This window comes from Strongylocentrotus purpuratus, unplaced genomic scaffold (assembly GCF_000002235.5).
Source record: "Strongylocentrotus purpuratus isolate Spur 01 unplaced genomic scaffold, Spur_5.0 spur5_scaffold_2, whole genome shotgun sequence".
In the NCBI taxonomy this organism is placed as follows: domain Eukaryota; kingdom Metazoa; phylum Echinodermata; class Echinoidea; order Camarodonta; family Strongylocentrotidae; genus Strongylocentrotus; species Strongylocentrotus purpuratus.
The window spans coordinates 10,813,815-10,836,837 of record NW_022145605.1 but is presented as its reverse complement, the minus strand read 5'-3'; the positions used below and the strand labels follow the sequence as shown (position 1 = coordinate 10,836,837).

The 23,023-nt window shown below is 34.2% G+C and overlaps 1 protein-coding gene across 1 annotated transcript; it reads left to right on the top strand.

The window, feature by feature from the left end:
* Positions 1 to 6,641: 6,641 nt before the first annotated feature.
* On the top strand, positions 6,642 to 15,079 carry LOC115926359 (SEC14-like protein 2). Its single transcript, XM_030991007.1, has 8 exons — positions 6,642 to 6,842; positions 11,400 to 11,469; positions 11,878 to 11,921; positions 12,480 to 12,542; positions 13,461 to 13,554; positions 13,893 to 13,987; positions 14,305 to 14,419; positions 15,063 to 15,079. Exons 1-8 carry the CDS (start codon positions 6,789 to 6,791, stop codon positions 15,077 to 15,079), a joined length of 552 nt encoding a protein of 183 aa, XP_030846867.1. The 5' UTR covers positions 6,642 to 6,788.
* The last annotated feature ends 7,944 nt before the right edge of the window (positions 15,080 to 23,023 follow it).

Here is a 23,023-nt window from a genome sequence, read left to right as displayed (position 1 = left end):
TGAGGGAAGAAATTGCTAAGTTTGCGGATGACACCAACATTTCTGGATACTTTGTTTGTTACATCTGTTATATGGTTATTCCATGTAAGTTTTTCATCAATCAAGACGCCTAAGAATTTTGTGTGACTTACACGCTTTATAACTTGATTATTCATTTTTATATCCAATAATTCTATGTTATTTTTTTTAGTATTTTTAACATAAAAATATATATAATTTGATTTGTCCGTATTTAAGGATAATTTGTTATAATAAAACCATTCAGATACCTTCTGCAATTCAAAGTTGAGAATATTATTCAAAGATTGTAAAGAATCATGAGAAACTAAAATGTTGGTGTCATCCGCAAAGAGTACAAATCTCAACTTATTTGAACAGTTTGGAAGATCATTAACAAATATCAAGAATAAAAGTGGCCCAAGTATAGATCCCTGGGGCACACCGCATATAACATTTAAAGGCTCGGATAAAACATTATTGTAAGAAACATATTGCACACGGCTAGATAAGTAGTTTTTAAACCAGAGTAGAGGAAGACCCCTTATTCCATAAAATTGCAGTTTATGCAATAATATGGTATAGTCGATGCAATCAAACGCCTTACTTAAGTCTAAAAATATTCCAACAGTATGAAGTTTCTTATTCAATGCATTAATTATATAATCATGCAGGTTAATCAAAGCCATTTCGGTAGATACATTTTTTAAAAAGCCAAACTGATAATCATTTAAAAGATGATTACTAAAAAGGAAATCGTATAATCGATTATACACAATTCTTTCTAAGATCTTTGAAAAGAATGGGAGTAGTGAAATGGGGCGATAGTTAGAAACATTATGTAGGTTATCTTTTTTGTATATAGGGATCACTTTAGAAATTTTAAGCTTAGAAGGAACAATACCAGAAGACAAGGATAAGTTTAAAATATGGCATAATGGTTGCAAAATAAGTACTATTATTTTCTTAATAACTACCGGACTCAAATTGTCAATACCACAACTACTGCTACATTTGATTTTTTTAGTAACTTCAATTATTTCATTTTCAGTAACAGGTTTAAAAAACAATGATTTAGAACATTTCTGCAGCAAGAATTTGGTATAATCATTGTTATTAAGGTGATTTCCGGAATCATTTGTTAATAATCCAATTTTTATAAAAAACTGATTAAAACTATTTCCTATATTCTTATTCCCGCATACAGTGTTCCCATTATTATATACAAAGTTAGGCAAATTATTCTTTTTACTACCAAGTACCTCTTTAATAATGTTCCATGTCTTTTTTAGATTACCACTAGATTCCTGAAATTTATGTTTGTAAAACCTTTTCCGAGCGTTCTTTAACGACTTGTTAACAACATTTCTTATCTGTGCATATTTCTTCTCGGTATTAAGGTTTGGATTTTCACGATATTTCTTAAATAATTTATTTTTCTTCCGAATCTTTTTTAATAACGTTGAATCGATCCAAGGTTTCTTCCTTTTTTTATTCCCTTTGATTTTGGAAACTTTATGAAATACATTATCATATAAGTTACTGAATTTCATTAAAAATCTATTGTAAGCAACTTCAACATTTTCACAAAATAGTGTTTGATTCCAGTCAATAACAACAAGTTTTTCTTTGAAAGTAGTAATAGTATTTTCATTGATTTTACGACGTTCATATATCGAAGCATTTTTAGATAAATTGTATTTCTTTGAAACTTGGAATACAGGAAAATGGTCGGAGATGTCATTCACAAATAGGCCAGATGAAATGTCAGAATTGAAATTGTTTGTAATAATATTGTCAATTAAAGAAAACGATGACTGAGTTATCCTAGACGGTTTATCTATTAGAGGCAAGAAACTATATGCATAGATTATACTAAGAAATTGATTTACAGAATTACAATTAGAATACTTCATCAAGTCAATATTAAAGTCACCCATTATATATGCATGCTTACATTCTAAATCGATTTTCTTCAAGCAATCTTCAAAGTTACAATTAAAATCAATAATATTTGATGAGGGTTTTCTGTAAACAATACCCACAATAATATTCTTTCTTTGTGATAGCATTATTTCAATAAAAAGTGATTCATAATTTTGTGATTGTTCTAATAAATCTGTCCGAACTACATAATTCAATGAATGAGAAATCAAGAGAGCTACTCCTCCACCTTTCCCAAGATTCCGATCAGAATGAACGAATGCATAACCATTCATATCAAACAATAAAGGGGTACTGTTATTAATCCAGGTTTCTGAAAATCCATAGATAGAAAAGTTGAACGACAATGTAGATACAAATTCAGATATCGCATCGAAGTTTTTGTTCAAGCTACGAGAGTTAAAGTGCAGTAAGCTAAAGCTATTATTTACATTTTTAAAACTGTCTATAAATCGATCATCTAAATAGTATTTGCAATTAAAATCAAATTCCAATTCAAAATCAGAATCACTATTCGAATTAAATTTTTTATACAAATTATTCAAATCTTGAGTTCCGAGCGATTGAGTATTGGCGCTGTCAACATACATATCAATCAATTCAGTATCGTCGATATCATTGAAAGGAAAAATAGAATGGAAGCATCGTGGACATTGACATTGACATACATGTATATCATGTAAATCATCTATAGAAGTATGACGATCATCATGATAGTTTCTGCAATGGGAACAAGTGAATGAGTCTGTGTTTATCGCAAGATTACAATCTGCACAAAACATCACAAGCAACTAATAATTAACATCAAACATCAAACTTAAAATAAAACTTAAGCTACAACAGTATCCTCAACAGCTAAGAGGAAGAACAACGAAAAAATTACAAAAAATTACAAAAATTACAAAAAATTACAAAATTTACACACAACCAAGGAATTATAAAAAGGTCTTTATAAAAAAGATTAAAATATTTTACTTAAGTTAATAAAAAGTAAAGTCTCATTGACAAAGACAAAGACTAGGATACATTATATTCATACAACTATGTACACAATAACAAATATAAATCAGTATAAATCAGTATGAAAAATACTTGTCATTTGTTATAAGATACTAAAGCAAATCGTTACGCTTATCGATAGGATAATGTGAAGTACGTGTCAAATAATGAAATCATTACGTGCTATTTTTAACCGGACTAGACATTTAAAATTTATAAAACATGTGTACACTATTACCAGCAAGCAAGCTTTTCAACAAAGAATTCAGAAATTGAACAACATTGCATAGCTTAGTGAGGACAGATTAGAAGATGCTTTCAAGCATGCCATACACTCTTAGTTAGACTGTAACAGTTAGCTTCTAAAGTATTGCATATAAATATAAATTTAAAGGAGGTCAATGATCATAATGAAAACACCACTTTCGTAAGGTTGACATATCAAAAGTCTTTGAATGAATCCAAGTCTCCCGCCACCTGAAAATCGGCGATTGTGATTCCTGTACCGAAAAAAACATGCGTCTAAGCTGAATGATTATCGACCAATCGCCTGATTTGAGAGACTCCTGGTGCAGTTTCTCTCCCCATCAGTATCCCATCTTCTCGGCAAACTTCAATTCGCATATCAACCTAAGAAGTCCATTAATGACGCCGTCATAACACTGATTCAAGAAATCGCACAACAGACCAAACTTGGATGCTATCAAAGAGTCATGTTCGCAGATTTGTCATTAGCATGTAATACTATGCAGACCCATATTCTCTTGCAAAGGTTACTTAGGATGAACGTACCATCTTCTTTAATTTTGTGGATAAAGAATTTCTTACGGACAGGACTTAGGACTTAGGGGGCGGTAGCAATCACTTACAGAGTGCGCTAAGCGCTCCCTAGGGAACGGGTGAAGGAAGGGGGAGGCGCGGAAGATTTGATGTTTCATTAAGATGATTCTTGTACCGTTCTTGACTCTTAATCCTTGTCTGAATTTTAAAAAGTGTTTCTATGTCTGTTTCTTTTTCTTCCTACGTCCTCTTACTTTTTTTCTGTTCTCTCTCTCTCTCTTTTTATGCTCTTCTTTCTCTTTCTTTTTTCTCCCTCTTCTTTCTCTCTTTTTTTGTCGGCCGGCGTTTTTGGGGGCATGTCGCGCGTGAGTGCAAGGGGTTTGATCTGATTCAATATCTATCAATACCGGTGGCCCTCAAGGATGTGTACTTTCTGCTCTTTCATATATTTTGTATACTAATGATTGCATGTCTAGTAATGACGATGTTCACTTTTTCAAATATGCAGATGACACCTGCAATTTTGGGGATGATCATAGATGAAGAAAATAACTATCGTTCAAATAAAGAGCAGTTTGTTAAATGGTTTGATGATAATTACCTTCAATTTAATCAGTCCAAAACGAAGTTAATCCATTGTCGAGAGTATTTTTCTTTTCAATTGTGTTGTTTGGTTTGGGGCATTTAGGAAGGATGACTTTAGGAAAATGGAAGGTGTAGTTAAGAGGGCGAGGAAAATAACAGGGAAAAGCAAAACAAAAGAATGCAAGGCACGAATCCTCCAAAAAGCTAAACAGATCATTGCAAATAAGAATCACAATGTAAATTACTTATATGAATTATTACGGTAAGGAAGGAGAATGCGCTCATTAAAATGTCGGACAGGCCGATATTTGGGCTCATTATGTTCCATACTCCGTTCGTTTGTACAATCAAATGGAACGAAGAGCATGTGGGCCGAAGTATCGGCTTGGTGTGGTTTTCCTTCCCTCCTTCCTTCACTCCTTCACACTGATGTTCTATCCTTTTCATCATTTTCAATGTATAATACTAGAATATATGAATATTTCTATATTGTCTATGTTTTATAAACACAACGATATAATTACTCAAATATATATTTCGTGTTTGTACAATGTGTGACCTAATTGTTTTCTCCATGTACTCTTGTGAATTTTGATGAATAATTTTTTTGAATTGATCAGAATTGAATTGAATATATATTGTGTACACATGTAAGAATTTGAAAATACTTTGTATTTGGGGAGAGGGGGTGGGGGGGGGCAATTCAGAGAAGAGACCGATATGTAAACATTTGGGTACTGGCCCATGGACTGTGACCTAAAATTGAGGTTTACTGATAGGTCGCTTCACAAATAGGGCATACATAGTACTTTTTTGTGGATACTTTTTTTGAGCAAAACACAAAGTAGGTGGAGCCAACGTCCACACACGTGACATTGCACCCATGGATTTTTTTTTCACACGACAGCATGTCACAAAACCAAGGGCCCTAAGGCGGGCCCCTGGAAGCTCATCTGACCATTATTAAATATTAAAACCTCTGAGCTTCTGGGGGCTCCCCCCTTGGAACACGTCAATTGCCTTACAGAGGGCCCCTGGATGCTCATCTAACCGTAATTAAATACCTAAAACTCCTGAGCTTCCGGGGGCTCAGCCCCTTAACCCCCTGCCGAGGCTCATGCCCTGGGCCCCACGCCAATTTACGCTCTACCTGATCGATAATACTCCACTTTGAAAAACCTTCCGCGGGACCTGCATGTAACGTGTAAGACTGGTGGTGATGCAGATTTTTTGTCTGCCCCCCCCCCCTTCCGAACTTTTTTCTCATTACGTCACTGCCCCTGGAATGTGAGCCCCCTGGAATGTTTGCCCCCCAGTCCCAAACTGCTTCCGGCGCGCCTGTTTACTTGTACATTATTCTCTGCCGGGAATGTTGAATCATTGAAATAAAATTCAATCTGTTTATTGGATCTGTGTTTTTACTTTGACTCTTGAGTATCACAATATGGCTGTCTTTTCTAACTTCTATGGTGCTCCATACTTATTTGCCCACCTTTTCCAACCCGCTCCCACCCCCTTCTCGCACCCTCTCTCTCTAAATTTATTTAATGTGAGCCTGTTTTTAGTAACGCGATCGCAAATATTTTCGAAAAATCAACTCAACTGTTATTTCAATACTCTTGTGTATATCCCATTTAAAAATTATGTTCGAAATATTTAATATTTCACTGTAATGTTCACATATTCAATAAATGATGAACAAGGCTTTTGGAGTTGCGTTAGGACTCCCCCCCCCCCCCCCCCACACACAAACAGAGGTATCCAAATACAATGTATTCATTATACGGTAATCGTTTACTATTTGAAATGCATGGTCATTTTTAATGGTTAGGAAACCTTAACTGATCTTATTAAGATTGATTAATATTGTCCATAAAGACCTTCTCATATTTTATCATACTACAGATACAAACCAATTATTGTGCACTACCATCTCTGATCTTTGACCCCCTTTGCGATTACAAGATGGGTTTATCAACCTGGTTATCCGATAATTATTGACTCGTCAATGTCGTCATACTTAAACGCGATAATAAGTTATCTTTGATCTTATACCGTAGCACACAATTGTATAACGGTTCTCAAGACAGACATTCATTTGTTTGTTTGTTCGATCGATTGTTTCAGACGGCAGAGAGCTCTGAACAATTCCGAGTTTTTAATTGATCGAGAGAACTTTTACAGGCAAGACGCATTTAAATTTAAGCTATGGCTATCATAGCTGATGTCTGAAGCGGAACAAAATCGTTGCCTTCCCGGGAAACCACGGTCCCAGGATCAGTCCTACTTATAGAAGTTATCACATTAAAAATCGATCCATTTAATGCTCTGAATCAATGAGGCAGTGAGTCTGTGGAATCAAGAAAGACACACACCAGAAAGAGCCGGAGAGTCTACAGATTCAGTGAGATTATGAAGCTGAAACTGGAACTTGATATCACATAAATTATTGGCTCGCTAAAGTGAGAATTTCCGTTTTAGAGATGAGCGGCTTCCTGGAAGACCTCACTAAAAGTCACAAGGAGAAATTGAAAAAGGTATAGTTTGTTTTCTTCTTTTAATTATAGATTTCTTGCATTTGTATTTGTATCATTAAGCCTTGAAATTGATGCTGAACAAATCTATGTCAGTTAGATGTGATAAAATGGCAAATGCATTAAAAGAGAAGAATAGCAGAAATTTTTGGAAAGAGGTGAAGAAACATTCAAAAAAGCCTAAGGGTTACCCAAACAGAGTGGATGGTGTTCAGGGGGAAGAAAATATAGAGTTGTTTGCATTGAAATTTGGAAGGATATATCAAAGTATTGGATATGATGAAGGAAATATGGAAACGTTATTGAATCACATAAACTCCACTACACAGGAGAAATGTGAATGTAATGAGTGTTTACAGAATGACCATGTTATAGGAGGAGATGAAGTATCTAGAGCAATACTTAGGTTAAATCATTCCAAAAGTGATGGTGTAACAGGTGTGATGTCTGATCATATTATACATGGAAAGAAAATAATCAGTGGATATTTAGCAATGCTTTTTACTGCCATGTTATGGCATGGAGTGTCGCCAGATGGTATGCTCAAAAGTACAATGGTACCAATACCTAAAGGTCGTTGGAAAAATTTGGGCGATTCAGGAAACTTTCGTGCAATAACACTTGGTAGTATCATTGGTAAAGTTTTGGATTATGTATTTATGAAAAGGGAAGAAGGGAACTTGCAGACTAATGACCTACAGTTTGGATTCAAAGCAGGGTTATCAACTACACTATGTACTGCTATGGTTAAAGAAACTGTATCGTACTTTAATCATGAAGGGAGTAATGTGTATGGATTATTGCTAGATGCTAGTAAAGCATTTGATAGAGTTAATTATGTGAAATTGTTTGACATTATGCTGAGCAAAGGGGTCTGCCCAATGATATGCAGGCTATTGCTTAATATGTATAAGAATCAAAGGCTAAGGTTGAAATGGAACAATGCATATTCTGATTATTTTACAGTTAAAAATGGTGTTAAACAGGGTGGAGTTATCTCTCCTTGCATGTTCTGTTTGTATCTAGATGGGCTGATAGAAGAGTTATGTGACAATGGGATAGGGTGCTTTATGGGCAATGTTTTTGCAGGAGCATTTGGTTATGCAGATGACTTGACACTGCTGTCACCTAGCGTGACTGCTCTTCAAGAAATGATTAAAACTTGTTTAGATTATGCCATTAAATTTGATATTCTGTTTAACCCTGAAAAGAGTCAGTTAATAGTTTTCAGCTGTAATGGTAAACCAGTTATGGATCCAGGAATCACGATAAATGGAAGACATATTGATATTGCATCAAAAGTAACTCATCTAGGGAATGATATTTCTAAGAATATAAATGATTTTGATATCTCAAAGTGTGTTGGAGATTTCAATCGACAATGTAATATGTTTTTGTTTAATTTCAAATATGCTAACTCTCACATAAGAAATATATTGTTTCATAAATATTGTTCGAGTTTCTATGGCTCACAGTTATATCCTCTGTTTGATAAATGTTTTGATAATATTTGTAGACAATGGCGGGTTGCAATAAGAAGGGTTTGGAAAATTCCATGGCAGACACACTGTCATCTTTTGCCTTATTTAGCAGGTGTTATGGATCCAGAGTTATGGTTTGCAAAAAGATGTTTATCTTTTGTTGTGAAAGCTATGAATTCCAAAAATTATACAGTGGCACATATAGCTGGAATGGCCAGGTATGGAGCTCATTCTGTGTTGGGAGGTTACATAAGATTCTTGAATGATAAGTACTTCATGGATAACAATGAAATTCAAAAGCAGTGGGCTGTGCAATGCCAAGTGAATGATGAGACAATACGCATAGTTGAACAAGTAAAGGAATTGATCAACTCGAGGGATGATTATTTATGTAAGGGTTTCCTTAACCGAGAGGAGTGCGAGGAAATTATCTTGTATTTATGCACACTCTGATCTTACCCTGTTATACATGTATTCTGTTGTTGATGTTGTTTTTTTTTGTCTTTACATATATTGTGAATGTGCCTACTTGTAGAATATATTGTATATTTTTTGTTATTTTTTTATATGTGCTTTTTAAAGCGAATAAAGAACTCTTGAATTGAATTTCTATTCGAGTTTCATTTGACGAATTTTTTCATATACTAAAGTGCCTTTCTTTGTCATATTGTTGATTTACAGGTGAATCATTGTTTGCCTGATCTGGTAACACTGCCCGTAACAATCGCTAATTAATTGCCATTTTATAATTGTCATGGTAATTAATACAAGTGGCATGTTGAAGGTCTAACTACTGATTACATTTAGATAGATAGATAGATAGCGTGTCGCACAATTTATTAGAACGAAAGTTAAAAATGTATGGTATTCAAAATTCAAATTTAAAATGGATCATGAATTTTTTGAAAAATCGTTCACAACGAGTCGTCCTCAATGGTGAATACTCTAATTGGGTAGACGTAAAATCAGGTGTACCACAAGGGACAATTTTAGGTCCAATCATATTTTTATGTTTCATAAACGACATTTCCTATAATATTGATTCAACTATAAGACTTTACGCAGATGATTGTATTTTATATAGGCCTATCTACTCTATTGAAGATTGCAAACTTTTACAAAAGGATTTAGAAAATTTAGATAAGTGGGCAAATTCATGGCTACTTGATTTCAATGTAAACAAATGTAAGATAATGCAAATGTCAAGAAAGTCCTCTAAACCACAGTATGAATATAAATTGGGTGGACATAAATTAATTAACACTAAGTCAGAAAAGTATTTGGGCATTACTATAAATGATACCCTTAATTGTAATTCTCATTGTAACGAAACATACGCAAAGTGTAGTAAGATTGTAGCTATAATCAAAAGAAATTTTCTTAATTGCCCACGTTCTGTGTTTAAAACCTTATATGACTCTCTTATACGTCCATGTCTAGAATATTGTTGTATTGCATGGGACCCCTATAGAGTTTCACATATAAATATTATTGAACGTGTCCAAAAACGATATTTAAGAATGATGTTTAGAGACTGGGAAACAAGTTACCATGAACTATTAGAAAAATCAAGTTTTGCAAAATTAGAAAAAAGACGCAAGTACCACAGATTAGTCATGTTTTATAAAATAATAAATAATATGGTAAATGTTGGTCCGATTGAAAAAATTATACGTGCTCACAGAATTGGGCGTAATGATCATAATATGAAAATGTACGTACCATTTGCAAAAACAGATTATTTCAAAAACTCTTTTTATATAAGAACTGCCAATGAGTGGAACATGCTCCCAAGTAATGTTATTAATAGTCCATCTCTTTCAACTTTCAAAATATCATTAAAAAGTTGCTTACATATTTAACTTTTTAAACTCCGCAATAACAATTTGTTTTTACATTTTTATACAATTACATCCAAATTCGCGCAATATCAACTATATTTTAATTTTTACCTTAGATCATGCTGCAAAATTTTTTATATAGCATTTTGATCCCTGAAATACCCAATCATTTGTATATTCAATAATGCTGTTTTGCAATCAATAATATTTTATGTATTTATTTTCGCTCTAAACTACATTGTGTATATAATTATTTGATGTATTATCGTGTTTGATATCATTTTTTTGTTGTAACTATGTTATGCAATAATAATATTTGTGAACTTTGCTTTTTATCAGGGATGCAGACTTGTACGGGTTTTTCAAACCCTTTTCTGCATCCCTAGACATGCTTGTCTGAATAAATACAATACAATACAATACAATAAATGGTTTATTCAAATCAAATCAAACATGTAAACAATAAATGTTCATTAATTCCATGCTTCGTAGCTAAAAACTAAATTGCGCAATGGATTACAGAATTAATTATTACAAGGTAAAATTGCACTTACTAATAATAAACTACTATAGATAATAATGCAACTCTTGGCACCGGCGTCGAACCGCTGCGCCACCCCAGTCACCAGTGGGGCACGAAACAGTAAGATCATATACCCCCCTGATGAATAGCAGGACGCAACGGATCAACACCCATGCATACAATATACAGCACAATTCACAGTGAAATAATGAATACAAAAGGACAGGTATGGCGGAGGAGAAAAAGAAAGGGGGAGGGAGTATAAGAAAATGATAACTTTTACATGATTAAAACATTACATACTTAACAAGAAATACATGCGTAATACTGTACATGGCAATTAACTGGTTTAGAACATTTCAACTCTGAAAATAGTAGTGTTGCATGTGGAATCTGACATGTGTGTTTTACAAGTGATTTATATGCTTGCCTGATTTGGTGTCACGTCGAGTATCAATCTTTGTTTTGTCAGTGTCATTTTTAAATTACTATTCATTAATTTATAAGCTTTTGTGCTTTTAGAGCAAATTACCTATACACTCGGCAGTTTTAAAAAAAACAGTGTAAAAACAACAACAACAACAAAAACGTCTTAGTGCAATAAAAACAAAAGCATAATAATTTTCTGAAATGTTGATTATCTTAGCATTCATACAGTATGGTATATGTACAATTGTCTTTTTTTTCTTCTTTTGCATGCATTCATTTAAATTAGTTCAAGGAAAATGTTGCCGATATCTTGAAACCAGAGCATAATGATGTATTATTACTGCGATTCTTACGGGGTAAGTCGAAACGATCATTTATTTTTCTGAAATTAGTATTAATACGATCGCAAATATTTTGGAAAAATCAACCTAAGGCGATTTCAATAGGCTTGTGCGTTATTTATTGAAATGTCCAAACATGGTACGAACATGATGACTACTATGCACATGATTCTGGTTTTGTTTATTGTATACATTTATTGGCGTATCCGGGGAGAGGGCACTGCCACAATGGTTGGCAAAATCGACAGCATTTTGAGCCACAAAGGGTACGTAACATTTTCATTATCCCCCTCTTTGTGTATATATCGCGGACGTGCGTGTCCCCTCCCCCTGATCTTCTACAAAGTTTGCTAAACACTGTTCGATTCATGAACTTGTGTAAAAATATTTTTCTGGTCTTTTTCTTCTCTTTTCTTCTTTCAGCAAGGAAATTTGACCTTAATAAGACCGAGGTGATGTTCAGAAACGTAAGTTAATTGGCCTGACTTCATGCCAGATAGTCCAAAGTTGTGTGCACAGTAAGATATTAAAGATAAAGATCATGATATATATTTCTCATTAAGAAAAAAATTATAGTCAATTGACTCAACTTGTGTTAGGTTAAATTTCGTGTGAAAGTGCGTGTCGGTACGTTTAATTTTCAAGCGCGTGAAAAGTTTTAATTTTTTGTTGTTGTAATGGATTAAACACATTCAAACAGTTCAGTTTAAATGAAATTAAAAGTTGAAAGTGCTTGAATCTTAGCACACTTCCATTCCAGTAGGCCTATAATCGTTTAATTTTTAATTGAATACATATAAATATTGTCAACATAATTGTGAAATATATTCTTTGCAATTTTTCCATTAGATTAAAAAGTGTATTCTTAAGTAAGATATTTAAATACAATACCTTCGTTATTTCCCCTCCCCCTCCCGATTCAAGAGAATTCTTGATCCATTACTGAATTTCTACGTATCTTTAAATTTCCATGTTTTTTTCGTTTTTGATGAAACTTATTTTGTTCGATTATTCAAATCATTTAGGATGTTACTTGGAGAAAAGAGAACAACATCGACACCATTTTGGAAACGTTCGAGGTCCCTGAGGTAAATCTTTGCTGTCATGTTTCTTCTGATATTTAACAATTTGACTACTATATGGATATAAGCTTACAGCCACATATAGGAACATATGTAACCCTACATGTGTATCAACAGGACATCTATGTATAACCCTACATGGTGCATTAACCGGACTACATAACAAAAAACTAGTATATTAACCCTAACCCTATCCCAAACCCTAACCCTAACCCTATAACTAATTAACTAATGGCTAATGATTAAACCTTTTTTCGTGGCAGGCCTTTATTAAAGTTCTTCTGCCTGCAAACGTACGTAGAGGCCAGTAATTCTTTTGTTCATACGTTAACAGGACATGACAAGTTCTGCGAATAACCATGTCTACTTAATGACTCATTTTGTCACTAGATATGTCCGTCTAATGACGCCATACGGTGTATATATATTTATATATATATATATATATATATATATATATATATATATATAAATCGTACTTAAGACGTCATTAGACGGACAACAACAAAAAGACGTGAAAAAATGAGTCAATAAGCAGACATGGTCTTTATTAACAGCACAATTTCGTGTCCCTTTTACGATTGCACAAAAGAATTATTGCCCTCTAATTACGTTTGCAGGCAGAGACAAATTTAAGGTCTCCCAAGAAATAAAAGGTTTAATCATTAGTCATTAGTTAAATTAGTTATATTGTTTTGAATTTAGGGTTAGGGTTATAAATATACCAGTTTTTATGATGCCCGGTTAATGTACCACGTGCGGTTAATACACTAAGTTGGTCCATGGTATATCTCTCTCTATATAATTATATATGTATGTATTTTCTATATTTTTATTCTCGCCTCATTTAAATTATTACAACAATTTAAAGAAAATGAACGTGTCATCTTTGAATTTGCTTTTATTTTCCCTCTTTTCCTTAAGGCCTTGAAAACATACTGGTGTGGAGGAGTATCTGGATTGGACAAAGAGGGTCATGGTGTTTATATATCACCAATGGGTAACTTCGATCCTAAAGGTATTCATTGTAAAATGAGAATGTGTGGAATATGTCAAACTTCTACATAGGGGGTTAGAAACACTCATGTTTGATCACAAACTTATTCAGTCTTATTGCTACCAATGCCATCAAGTGATCATAAATAAATCACAAGAAAATCATGTCTGAATAATATGATGACATTGTGTGATCCAAGATCGAGGGCACATGGAGACTTCCCCGGCAAACCAAACCTACTTCTGATACATAGCTGTACAAACGTGAAGGCATAAATACAGATTTTTGTGGTCAGATATATGGATGATGAATCTGCCACTGCATTGAACCACTTAAACTGGTTTTATGATTGATTTTAGGAGTGCTATATTCAGCCAAGACCAGTGATATCCTCAAGACCTATGCTCATTCACTTGAGGACCTGATGCAAAGTCATGCGCGTCTTTCAGAACAGGTATCGACTTAGTGTTATATTTAGTGGCGTAGAAACGGGGGGGGGGTGTCCCCCATCGAATAGAGAGAAAAGAGGAAAAATAGAGACAGACAGGCAGAGAAGAAAGGAGGAAACTCAATGTGAAAAGTAACACTTGAATAAATCCGACCCTCACTTTATGACCATGTTTTCTATGACTATACTTTCTATTCTATACGGCTATATTTTTTTTATCAGAATCAATCGCACTTCATGAGGGCCCTTTATATAGATGAACATTATAATCTGAAAAGAATGGATAATTCCTAATCCATCGTTATTATCTGTTTTGTTTAAAGAGAGGATTGAAGCATACTGAGGGATCTTTGATGATCTTTGACATGGAGAACCTTGGAGTACATCATCTATGGAAACCTGGTATTGATATTTTCCTCAAGGTGACTATCTTCATTTGTCAATTTTTCATATTTTTTTAATGTGTTTTAATTGATTATTTTGATTGATTTGATTCTATTGTCCTTTTTACTTGAAATCTTCATGGAGAATGAAATCAATATTGTTTCGAAAGGAGGAACTTAATAAGTTTGGCATGATGTTTATGCCTACAACCGAATTCGATTTATATCATTAATAATATGGGGTAGCATAAATTAACGAAAAAGGGGTCTTAAAATATCATCGTTTGGTCAGCAGCCCACTTATGGCGACATCAACAGAGTGCCAAAATTAACAGTTATTTATGATTTTTCTCTGTGCATTAATATAACATGGAAAAGAGGCTCGATTAACCATGTTCCTTGACCGAGGGGCCTTGTCAACACATTGAGGGGGAGGGGGCGAGTGGTGGTGAAACCGGTCTTAGGTCTTAGCGTGTGTGTGTGTGTTTCCCGCTCTCTCAGTTTTTTTGTCCGTTTCTGTGTCTCTCTGTCTGTCTTTCTCTCTTCTCTTATTTTTTTCTTTCGCCTTTTGATGTGGCTTCCTGAAGTCCTGCCCAAGTATATACGCTGCTGATCCTTGACAATTGCGCTATCTGAACACTTTAAAGGGGTTAATTGCTTGAATATCTTCCAAATTCTCATGTTTTATCTTATCGCAGATGGCTGTCCTAGCTGAGCAGCATTATCCTGAGCTCATTCATCGTGTGTACATTATCCGTGCACCCATGGTGTTCCCGGTCGCTTACACCATCTTCAAACCATTCCTACAAGAGGAGACAAGGAAGAAACTACACGTTTTAGGAAGTGAGGTTAAAATTCATAATCGAAAAAGTATAAATTTGGTGATGATGATAAAAATGAACAAACAATGATCTGATGATGATGCCATAATTGTTTGTACTTGACTGTTAAAGGTAATACAAAGTTTTGGTATGGGGTCATGAATTTGGTTCAAATGAACATATTTGAAGCATATGCGATCCTACAATATTCAGTGATCATTGTCGCGGTTGAAATCGAGTCTTAAGTTATGAAATTGTAAATAATAAACTCTTTATGCTGTAAAGCTCCCTCTCAAGTTCAAGATATTAATTCAGCCATAAAACAATGTTTTTTGATTAAATTGACCAATCGGCTATTCCCGTTTGGAAATGACATATCACAACTACATATTCTGAGATTTTCATGGTCGTAGTTACCATTGTATGGCCGTAAGCGCTATTTGAATTTTATCAACATTTACCGAGAGCACCGGTAAATTTTTATATTTAATTTTTCTCGAAAGTAAAAATGTTTCAGGGATTAATTTGTTTAGTGGTTATAATAAATCCACAGGGGCATCCAAATATATCAAAATTGTAAAGAATTATTATCCTGCTTATTTTCAAAATTTCCCAAAACTTTGTATTACCTTTAAGATCAAAGTATTTGGGTTTAGATAATCAACCAGGGGCTACAGTTTCAAGTCCTATCCGAGGGACTTGTCAAAGCTTCCCTTTTGATTGACAAGTTTTACGTGTAATAATTGATTCTCCAATTCTATAAGGGAACATACTTAGTTAAAAATTTGATCTATTCTCAACAATACTTGGGTTTTTATCTAACATTTACAGGTAACTGGAAGGAAGTTTTGTTGAAACAGATAGACCCCGAAGAGCTGCCGGTTTACTGGGGAGGAACCAAGACAGATCCTGATGGAAACGAGATGTGTTCTTTACTGGTAAATCGAGATATCATTTTTAAAGTAGCCCGGAATTCTATTGGTAGGCGATCCAAAATCAATAAATTTTGTATTTTTTCATAGTCATTTTCTTCATGGCTACGTACCATAATATCTCCAAGATTTCATCTCACATGATATTGTATTATCTCACCTGTTGTTACATGGATACTGGATTAATTTTCTCTAAATTTTCCTTTGAATAAACACATGTCAAATTCTTGTATTAGAACAGTTAATTCCAAACTAACTGCCATCTGGTATATTGAAGTACATTGATTTTTTTTTACTGTCTTTGTTGAAGTCCTCACCCCCACGTAAAATAAAACTGCAGGGGAGGGGGGGGGGGGTACTAACGAGAAATGCAAGTGAGGAGGAATTTATTTACATCTATTTGTCAAATGCCTTGTTGATATATTATGTGAGTTAATAATATTTTACCTACTGTTCTCGGCTCATTTTTGTTATGTTCAATTTTTTCCGATGAAACATGGCATAGATCAAGACTGGAGGCAAGATACCCACCTCTTTCTACCTGAAAGACCGGGAGCCGCCCCACACATGGGCTACCCACCAGGTATCTAGGGCAGGAGTCGTGGAATTCGAGTACCAGGTTACAAAACCCAACAGTGTATTGAGGTATTAGGTATAAGTTCCACCAATACAATAGACCAGTTTCCTAACATATTCAAATTTGAGGCATAAGTTTCAAACAATGGTTGTACTTGAAAAACTGAAAGCATACACGGTGCTTGCCAGACACAGCAACAAGTAATGTAAGCAAACTGGGTTCCAAATATTGTAGTTCATTCATTGACCAACAGGTTAATGGAATATCTCGTCACTAGGTTCCCAGGAAATAAATTTCAATAAACTAGAATATGTTAGTAAACCGGTCTATTGTTTCAAAAATGTTGGAGCAGCTCTTTCTTCTGCATTCGTGGGAAATTGACACCTTTCGGGTATTTAGCCTATAACGGACATCAGCCGTGTTCACACGATGGCAATTTGGGTCGGCGTTAAACTAGAGCTAGTCGGCAATAGTATGGTAAGGTCGGCGTAAAGGTCGGAGTAGTGACCGTCTGAACGATAGTCGTGTTAGCTACGCCGACCTTTACGCCGACTGATTTACTCCTGGATTTTTCCAGGAGTAACGCGCTTACACGACAAGAGGATAGCGTAAGTTGACCGTGTGAATGCTCTCACTAGGCACTCGGAGTATATACAAGGGTTGTTTGTTTACAATCGAAAATGAAAATTAGATTTCGTGCGGTTTCGATGCAGAAGCTGGGTTGAAGTCGGCTAGTGCGGGCGACACCACTTCCAGAAGTTATGCTGAGATATAACCCTTTCAAACTGAACAGATAATGAATTTTATAAATAAACGTTAACCTAGCGAAGAGCTATTACATTCACCTGATATTTATGGTTTTTTTGCATCTCAAAAGTCAGAATGCACATCGCATAAAATAGTTGTTGCTAGGTAGGACAAACATTGTAGCTTGACCTACCAAATAGCACGTAGTGTATGCTGTTTGAATTCTGATTATTTCAATACGATTATTCGCAACTACAGGTGAATGAAATAATAAGTATCGAAGTGCTAGCTTATCAAATACTTATGCATCAAATTTGATACATTATGACGATAACATATTATTTGTATGCGACCGTGTGGAGTTAAATGCTGACGCATTGCACACGTGAATAGCTATATCGTTTTGACATGGTCTTTTCTTGCTTTTATTTGGGTATTTTAGGTACGAATTCCAGACAGATTGCAACGACATCAAATTCGGCTTTCATCTCGTGGACTCGAAGGGTAAGAAGACGGCCATTTTGAAACTGGAGAAATACAACAGTCACATGGTACCTGAGAACGGTGAAGTCTTGATAACCAAACCCGGCAAATGTAAGTGGGCGACTGTTTCATTATTTTGATAGTATTTTGCATCATTCCACATTTTCTTCCTTTGCATGAAGCCCATTACACAATAGAAAATAAAAATCGGAAAGTAGAAAGTCGTATGTTCATATATAAATTTTACCTTCATATTGTCGCTTATAAAGGATCGGATTTCTTATTTACAATGAGTCTTTATCTTTTTTGATCACATTTTTAGAGAGCATACAGTTTGTGAATGTATTATAACACCTATATTACCTAACATAAATTACGAAGCATATAATGCGGATCTATAGGCCTACTTGATCGATCTTCTGCTTTTCTTGTTATTGCATCTTTTGCATACTTGGGGCCTATTTAACAACATTTAATTTGTCCCACTTTTCTCCCTTTTACTACCAGGTGTGGTCACATTTGACAACAGTCACAGCTGGATCCAATCAAAGAAGCTCTCCTATTGGCTGGAGCTCTTGGAACCCAGTGACGTCATAGACATGAAGCAAGAATAGCGGGATTGATAGACCTAGAGGAGACATCTGCATATGTAGGCAATAAAATAATAAAACAATAAACCTACTTTTCAAAATTTTGTAGCACATGAGCCTTGAATACCTCGGGATCTTGAATGAAAAGTATGATTTCAACTGATTTTATCAATGATTAAACTTTCCTATCGTTTCCAGTTGATCATTCCTCTTCCGAGTTTAAGTACAACTACACAAGCGTTGGAGAAATGGCTGAAATATGAGTTAATAGTTCCTTAGAAAGAAGATAAGAAAGAAAAGATGAAGGATCTAACTCAATATTAACCAAAAAATTATAACTATAAACTTTGAGTTGCCTTTGTATTTGTTTTCTTCTAGCAAATGGAAGAATGTTTATTTTGTAAAGACATGTATGATGTAATTGATATCTTGCAAATATTAATATATACCTTATATTGAACAAAATTGTTGTTCAATCGAGTTTTCGATTCACTGTGTATTGCTTCACTATTGTCTCCTTATTAATAACAGAAATATTGTGACGATTACTACGTAATATATGATTATGGTATTCTTCCTCACCACTTGCTAATCTTTTTGTTTATAAACTTCCTCTGACTCTGTCCTTAACTGTTTTGTTTTCTGGCACTTTGTTCATACACTGTATATGATTATGTTTACTATTCGGAAAGCAGGATCATGATTTGGAAACCCAAACTGCTCTGATTCGATTGATTAAGTGCAAATAATTGTCATGACTGTACCTCTGATACACAAAATAGTGCACTTCCCTATATCAACTTTGACCCCCTTGCGTTTACAAGGTGGACCTGTATACCTAATTATCAAATAGTTATTGACTCGGTTTTCCCCATCTCTATTTACCTCTCTGCCCCCCTCTCTCTCTCCCTCTCTCTCTCATATTGCTCTCTCCCTTATGCTCTTTCTTTGTCCATCATTATACCGCTTTCAGTCTTCTTATTTTTGCCTCTTTGTTTCTCTCTTCTATGTTGGTGTGTTGAATATAAACATCTACTAATATTTAAAAGAAGAATACAAAAAGGATTCATACTTGCCCTCAATGCCCCATGACAGATACATTACATGATCATATAACATCCATGTAGTATAGCTGTGACAGAAATAAACATTACTCTTCAATTCCTTTATGCCAAGCAGAATATTAATTGCCTCGTGAAAATAAGCTGAGAAATAACTTGGAAATATTAGTTAAATTAAACCAGTCAGTGAATACTTTATATTAAAAAAATTGTGTTCTAAACAAATGAACAGAACAAATGGATTTGTGTGTGAGCCAATGTTTCGGTAAGTATGGGAACATTGTGAATGCATTGTGTGTATGCAATGTGAATAGTAGTATATATTGTAATTGGTAAGCTCAGAAACACCTTTATACTTTCATTATAACACACGTTATTAGAAAAATCAACTTACTATAGATAGTTCAGTCGTCTTCTAATATCCTTCCTTGATAAGAGGGTAGAATAGGCACAGAAAACCAGGAGTAAAACAGTTTCACAAGAACATTATTCTGATTTATAATAATGAAAGGTTAAGACCCTTTTCTTTCATAAATGTACTGATGCCCAATCAAGACACTCATTCGCTAAGTGAGCGTTGTCTAGTATTCAGCGCACCTTTATTGTAGTCTCGGTCCGAGAACACTATGTTCAGGGGCTCTCAGTGATCCCCCTCTCTCTCTCTCTCTTCAATGTCCACACAACACTTCTACTTTGCGTCGCTTTCTATCCTTTTTCTTAACCCTCCGACTCCCCGAGTTTTTCTGCATTCACATTACTATATATTTAACATTTCTAACTGATTTTGGGGCGAAAGTTGACTATCCATAAATGAAACAAATTACAAAATCTAGTACTATAAGCATGAATTTCATTATTAATTGAAACAATGCAGCTATCTTATACATGGAATCAATTAAAGACAAAAATGAAGCCAACTAATGCTTTGGGATATATAAACAAATCAAAAATATTCAAGCACTTTAATATGAAGAATAATGGACCAGAATGAGATGTTAAGCTACCTTCTGTAACAATGCGAAGGGCATTTTTCTGTAACTTGTAAAGAGTGTTCATTTTCATTTGACTTGAATTTCCACAAATAATAATACAATATGTAAAATAAGACAATGTGAGTGAATTATATAGTGTATTTAATATCGAGAGAGTTACATAAGTCTTTTATTTATGCAGTATACCTATTCATTTTGACACTTTACTTATAACAATATGAACATGTGCATCCAAACTAGATATCTTCTTTCTTAGATATACATACATAATTCATTTAAAGTGATATATGCTTATTTATTGCTAAACAGATTTGAAAGAGTATGTTTTTTTATTTGAAATATACAATAGTTGGTTTTGCTCAGATTAAGAATCAATCCATGAGCTTTGAGCCACTTAGCCACGTTATTCACTTTTTCATTAACATTCATTTCAACGTTACTAGTTTCAGATTGAGTAAAAATTAAGAGTTGATTCATCGGCGTACATAAAATATTCAAAGTTTTCAGAGGATTTAACCAGATCATTAATATGTATTAAGAACAAAAAGGGACATATGATAGACCCTTAGGGGACTCCACATGTCATAACTGAAAATCGGATATATAATATTTAAACATAGTACACTGTTGGTCATAATGGTGGAATATTTATTTTTACCCCAGTTTAGGGAAGGATTTTAAAAAACTATTCATTTTTAATAGATCTAGATAATGGCATACATTCTCAGATTTTATTGAATATTAATTTGCGAGTGTTTGTTTTGCGTGACTTCTTAATCATAATGTGTGCTACTACGCTAATCAGCTAAGGGACCTACGTCCTTAAGTCATAATTGACAGTAATGAGGATTAATGCCTCACAAAGGGCACTAATATATAGCTGATCGACACGATTTTTATCCTGGGGCCTCACAGTAACGGGGCCATTGCTTAGCCCCTGAATCATGACTGTACGCAGTGTTTGCTAGGGTACGCGGCCCCTTCCACAAATCCCCCAAAACGAAGAAAATGCAATAAATTGTCAAAAATTAATTGCATTTCCCCCCGGCCCCCAACAGGAAAAATTCATCTGTAGGGCCATGCATGATGTTTCAAGGCAAGGCCACACAGAGGAATTTTTCCTGTTGGGGGCCGGGGGAAAATGCAATGAATTTTTGACAATTTATTGCATTTTCTTCGTTTTGGGGGATTTGTGGGGGCGGCCGCGTACCCTAGCAAACACTGCGTACAGTCATGATTCAGGGGCTAAGCAATGGCCTCGTTACTGTGAGGCCACAGGATAAAAATCGTATCGATCAGCTTTATTAGTGCCCTTTTGTGAGGCATTAATCCTCATTACTGTCAATTATGATTTAAGGACGTAGGTTCCTTAGCTGATTAGCATAGTAGCACACTATGATTTAGCAGTCACGAAAAAAAAAAACACTCGCAAATTAATATTCAATAAAATCTGAGAATGTATGCCATTATCTAGATCTATTAAAAATTAATAATTTTTTAAAATCCTTCCCTAAACTGGGGTAAAAATAATTATTCCACCATTATGACCAACAGTGTACATTGGAGACAATTGTGTAAATAATCTTGTAAAAGATCAAATGGGATCCCACGTATTCCATGAGAATAATTTTGACAAAAGAATTGAATGATCAACAATATTGAAAGCTTTCGAAAGTTCCATACATATATTCCAATACAAACATTATGTTTTCCATTGCTAAAGCTGTTTCATCCTGTAAATCAATTAAAGCATGGGTTGTAGAATTTTTTTTCTAAAACCAAATTGACAATCACAGAGTACATCATTTTTAGATGAAAATTATTTGAACGATTATAAACACATTTTCCCGATAGTTTCGATAAACAAGGCAATAAAGATATCGGTCGATAATTTTTGAATAAATGACAATCGTCTTTTTTATGGACAGGTATAATTGTTGCAATCTTTAATTTACTAGGAAAAATAGAACTTGATGATTTCGTTTTAAAGATATTACAAAGGTTTAGTTATCTAATAAATTATCTGTTTAAATATTTTACAACTTATATTATCATATCCACACGAATGGGCGTTTTTTGATAATTCACAAACTTCCAATAAATCCTGCCAGTTATAGCATTTAAATATAATGTTTCAGATACAGGATCACACAAATAATCAGTATGGGACAACGTAACTAGTCGAGAAATATCATCATGGAAAGTAGAACAACAAGAACTAAAATAAGAAATAAATTCATTTGTGATAGTTTGTTCATTCTGTATCAATTAACTCATTATTTACAAAATACAAATGCAATGAGGGCATTATTTTGTTCAATAAAATATTCATAATTTTTCATGTACCCTTTACATTACTTTCTATTTTCCCAAATTGAGCACAATAATATCGTTGTTTTGCTATAAATTATTTACCTAATATTTCGGTAAGATTTAAACTTATATTCATTTCTATG

Coding starts and splice junctions, on each gene's coding strand:
- LOC115926359 (XM_030991007.1), top strand. CDS start 6,789: ATGAGCGGCTTCCTGGAAGACCTCACTAAAAGTCACAAGGAGAAATTG. Junction 6,843..11,399: donor ACAAGGAGAAATTGAAAAAG/GTATAGTTTGTT, acceptor CATTTAAATTAG/TTCAAGGAAAATGTTGCCGA. Junction 11,922..12,479: donor CCGAGGTGATGTTCAGAAAC/GTAAGTTAATTG, acceptor CAAATCATTTAG/GATGTTACTTGGAGAAAAGA.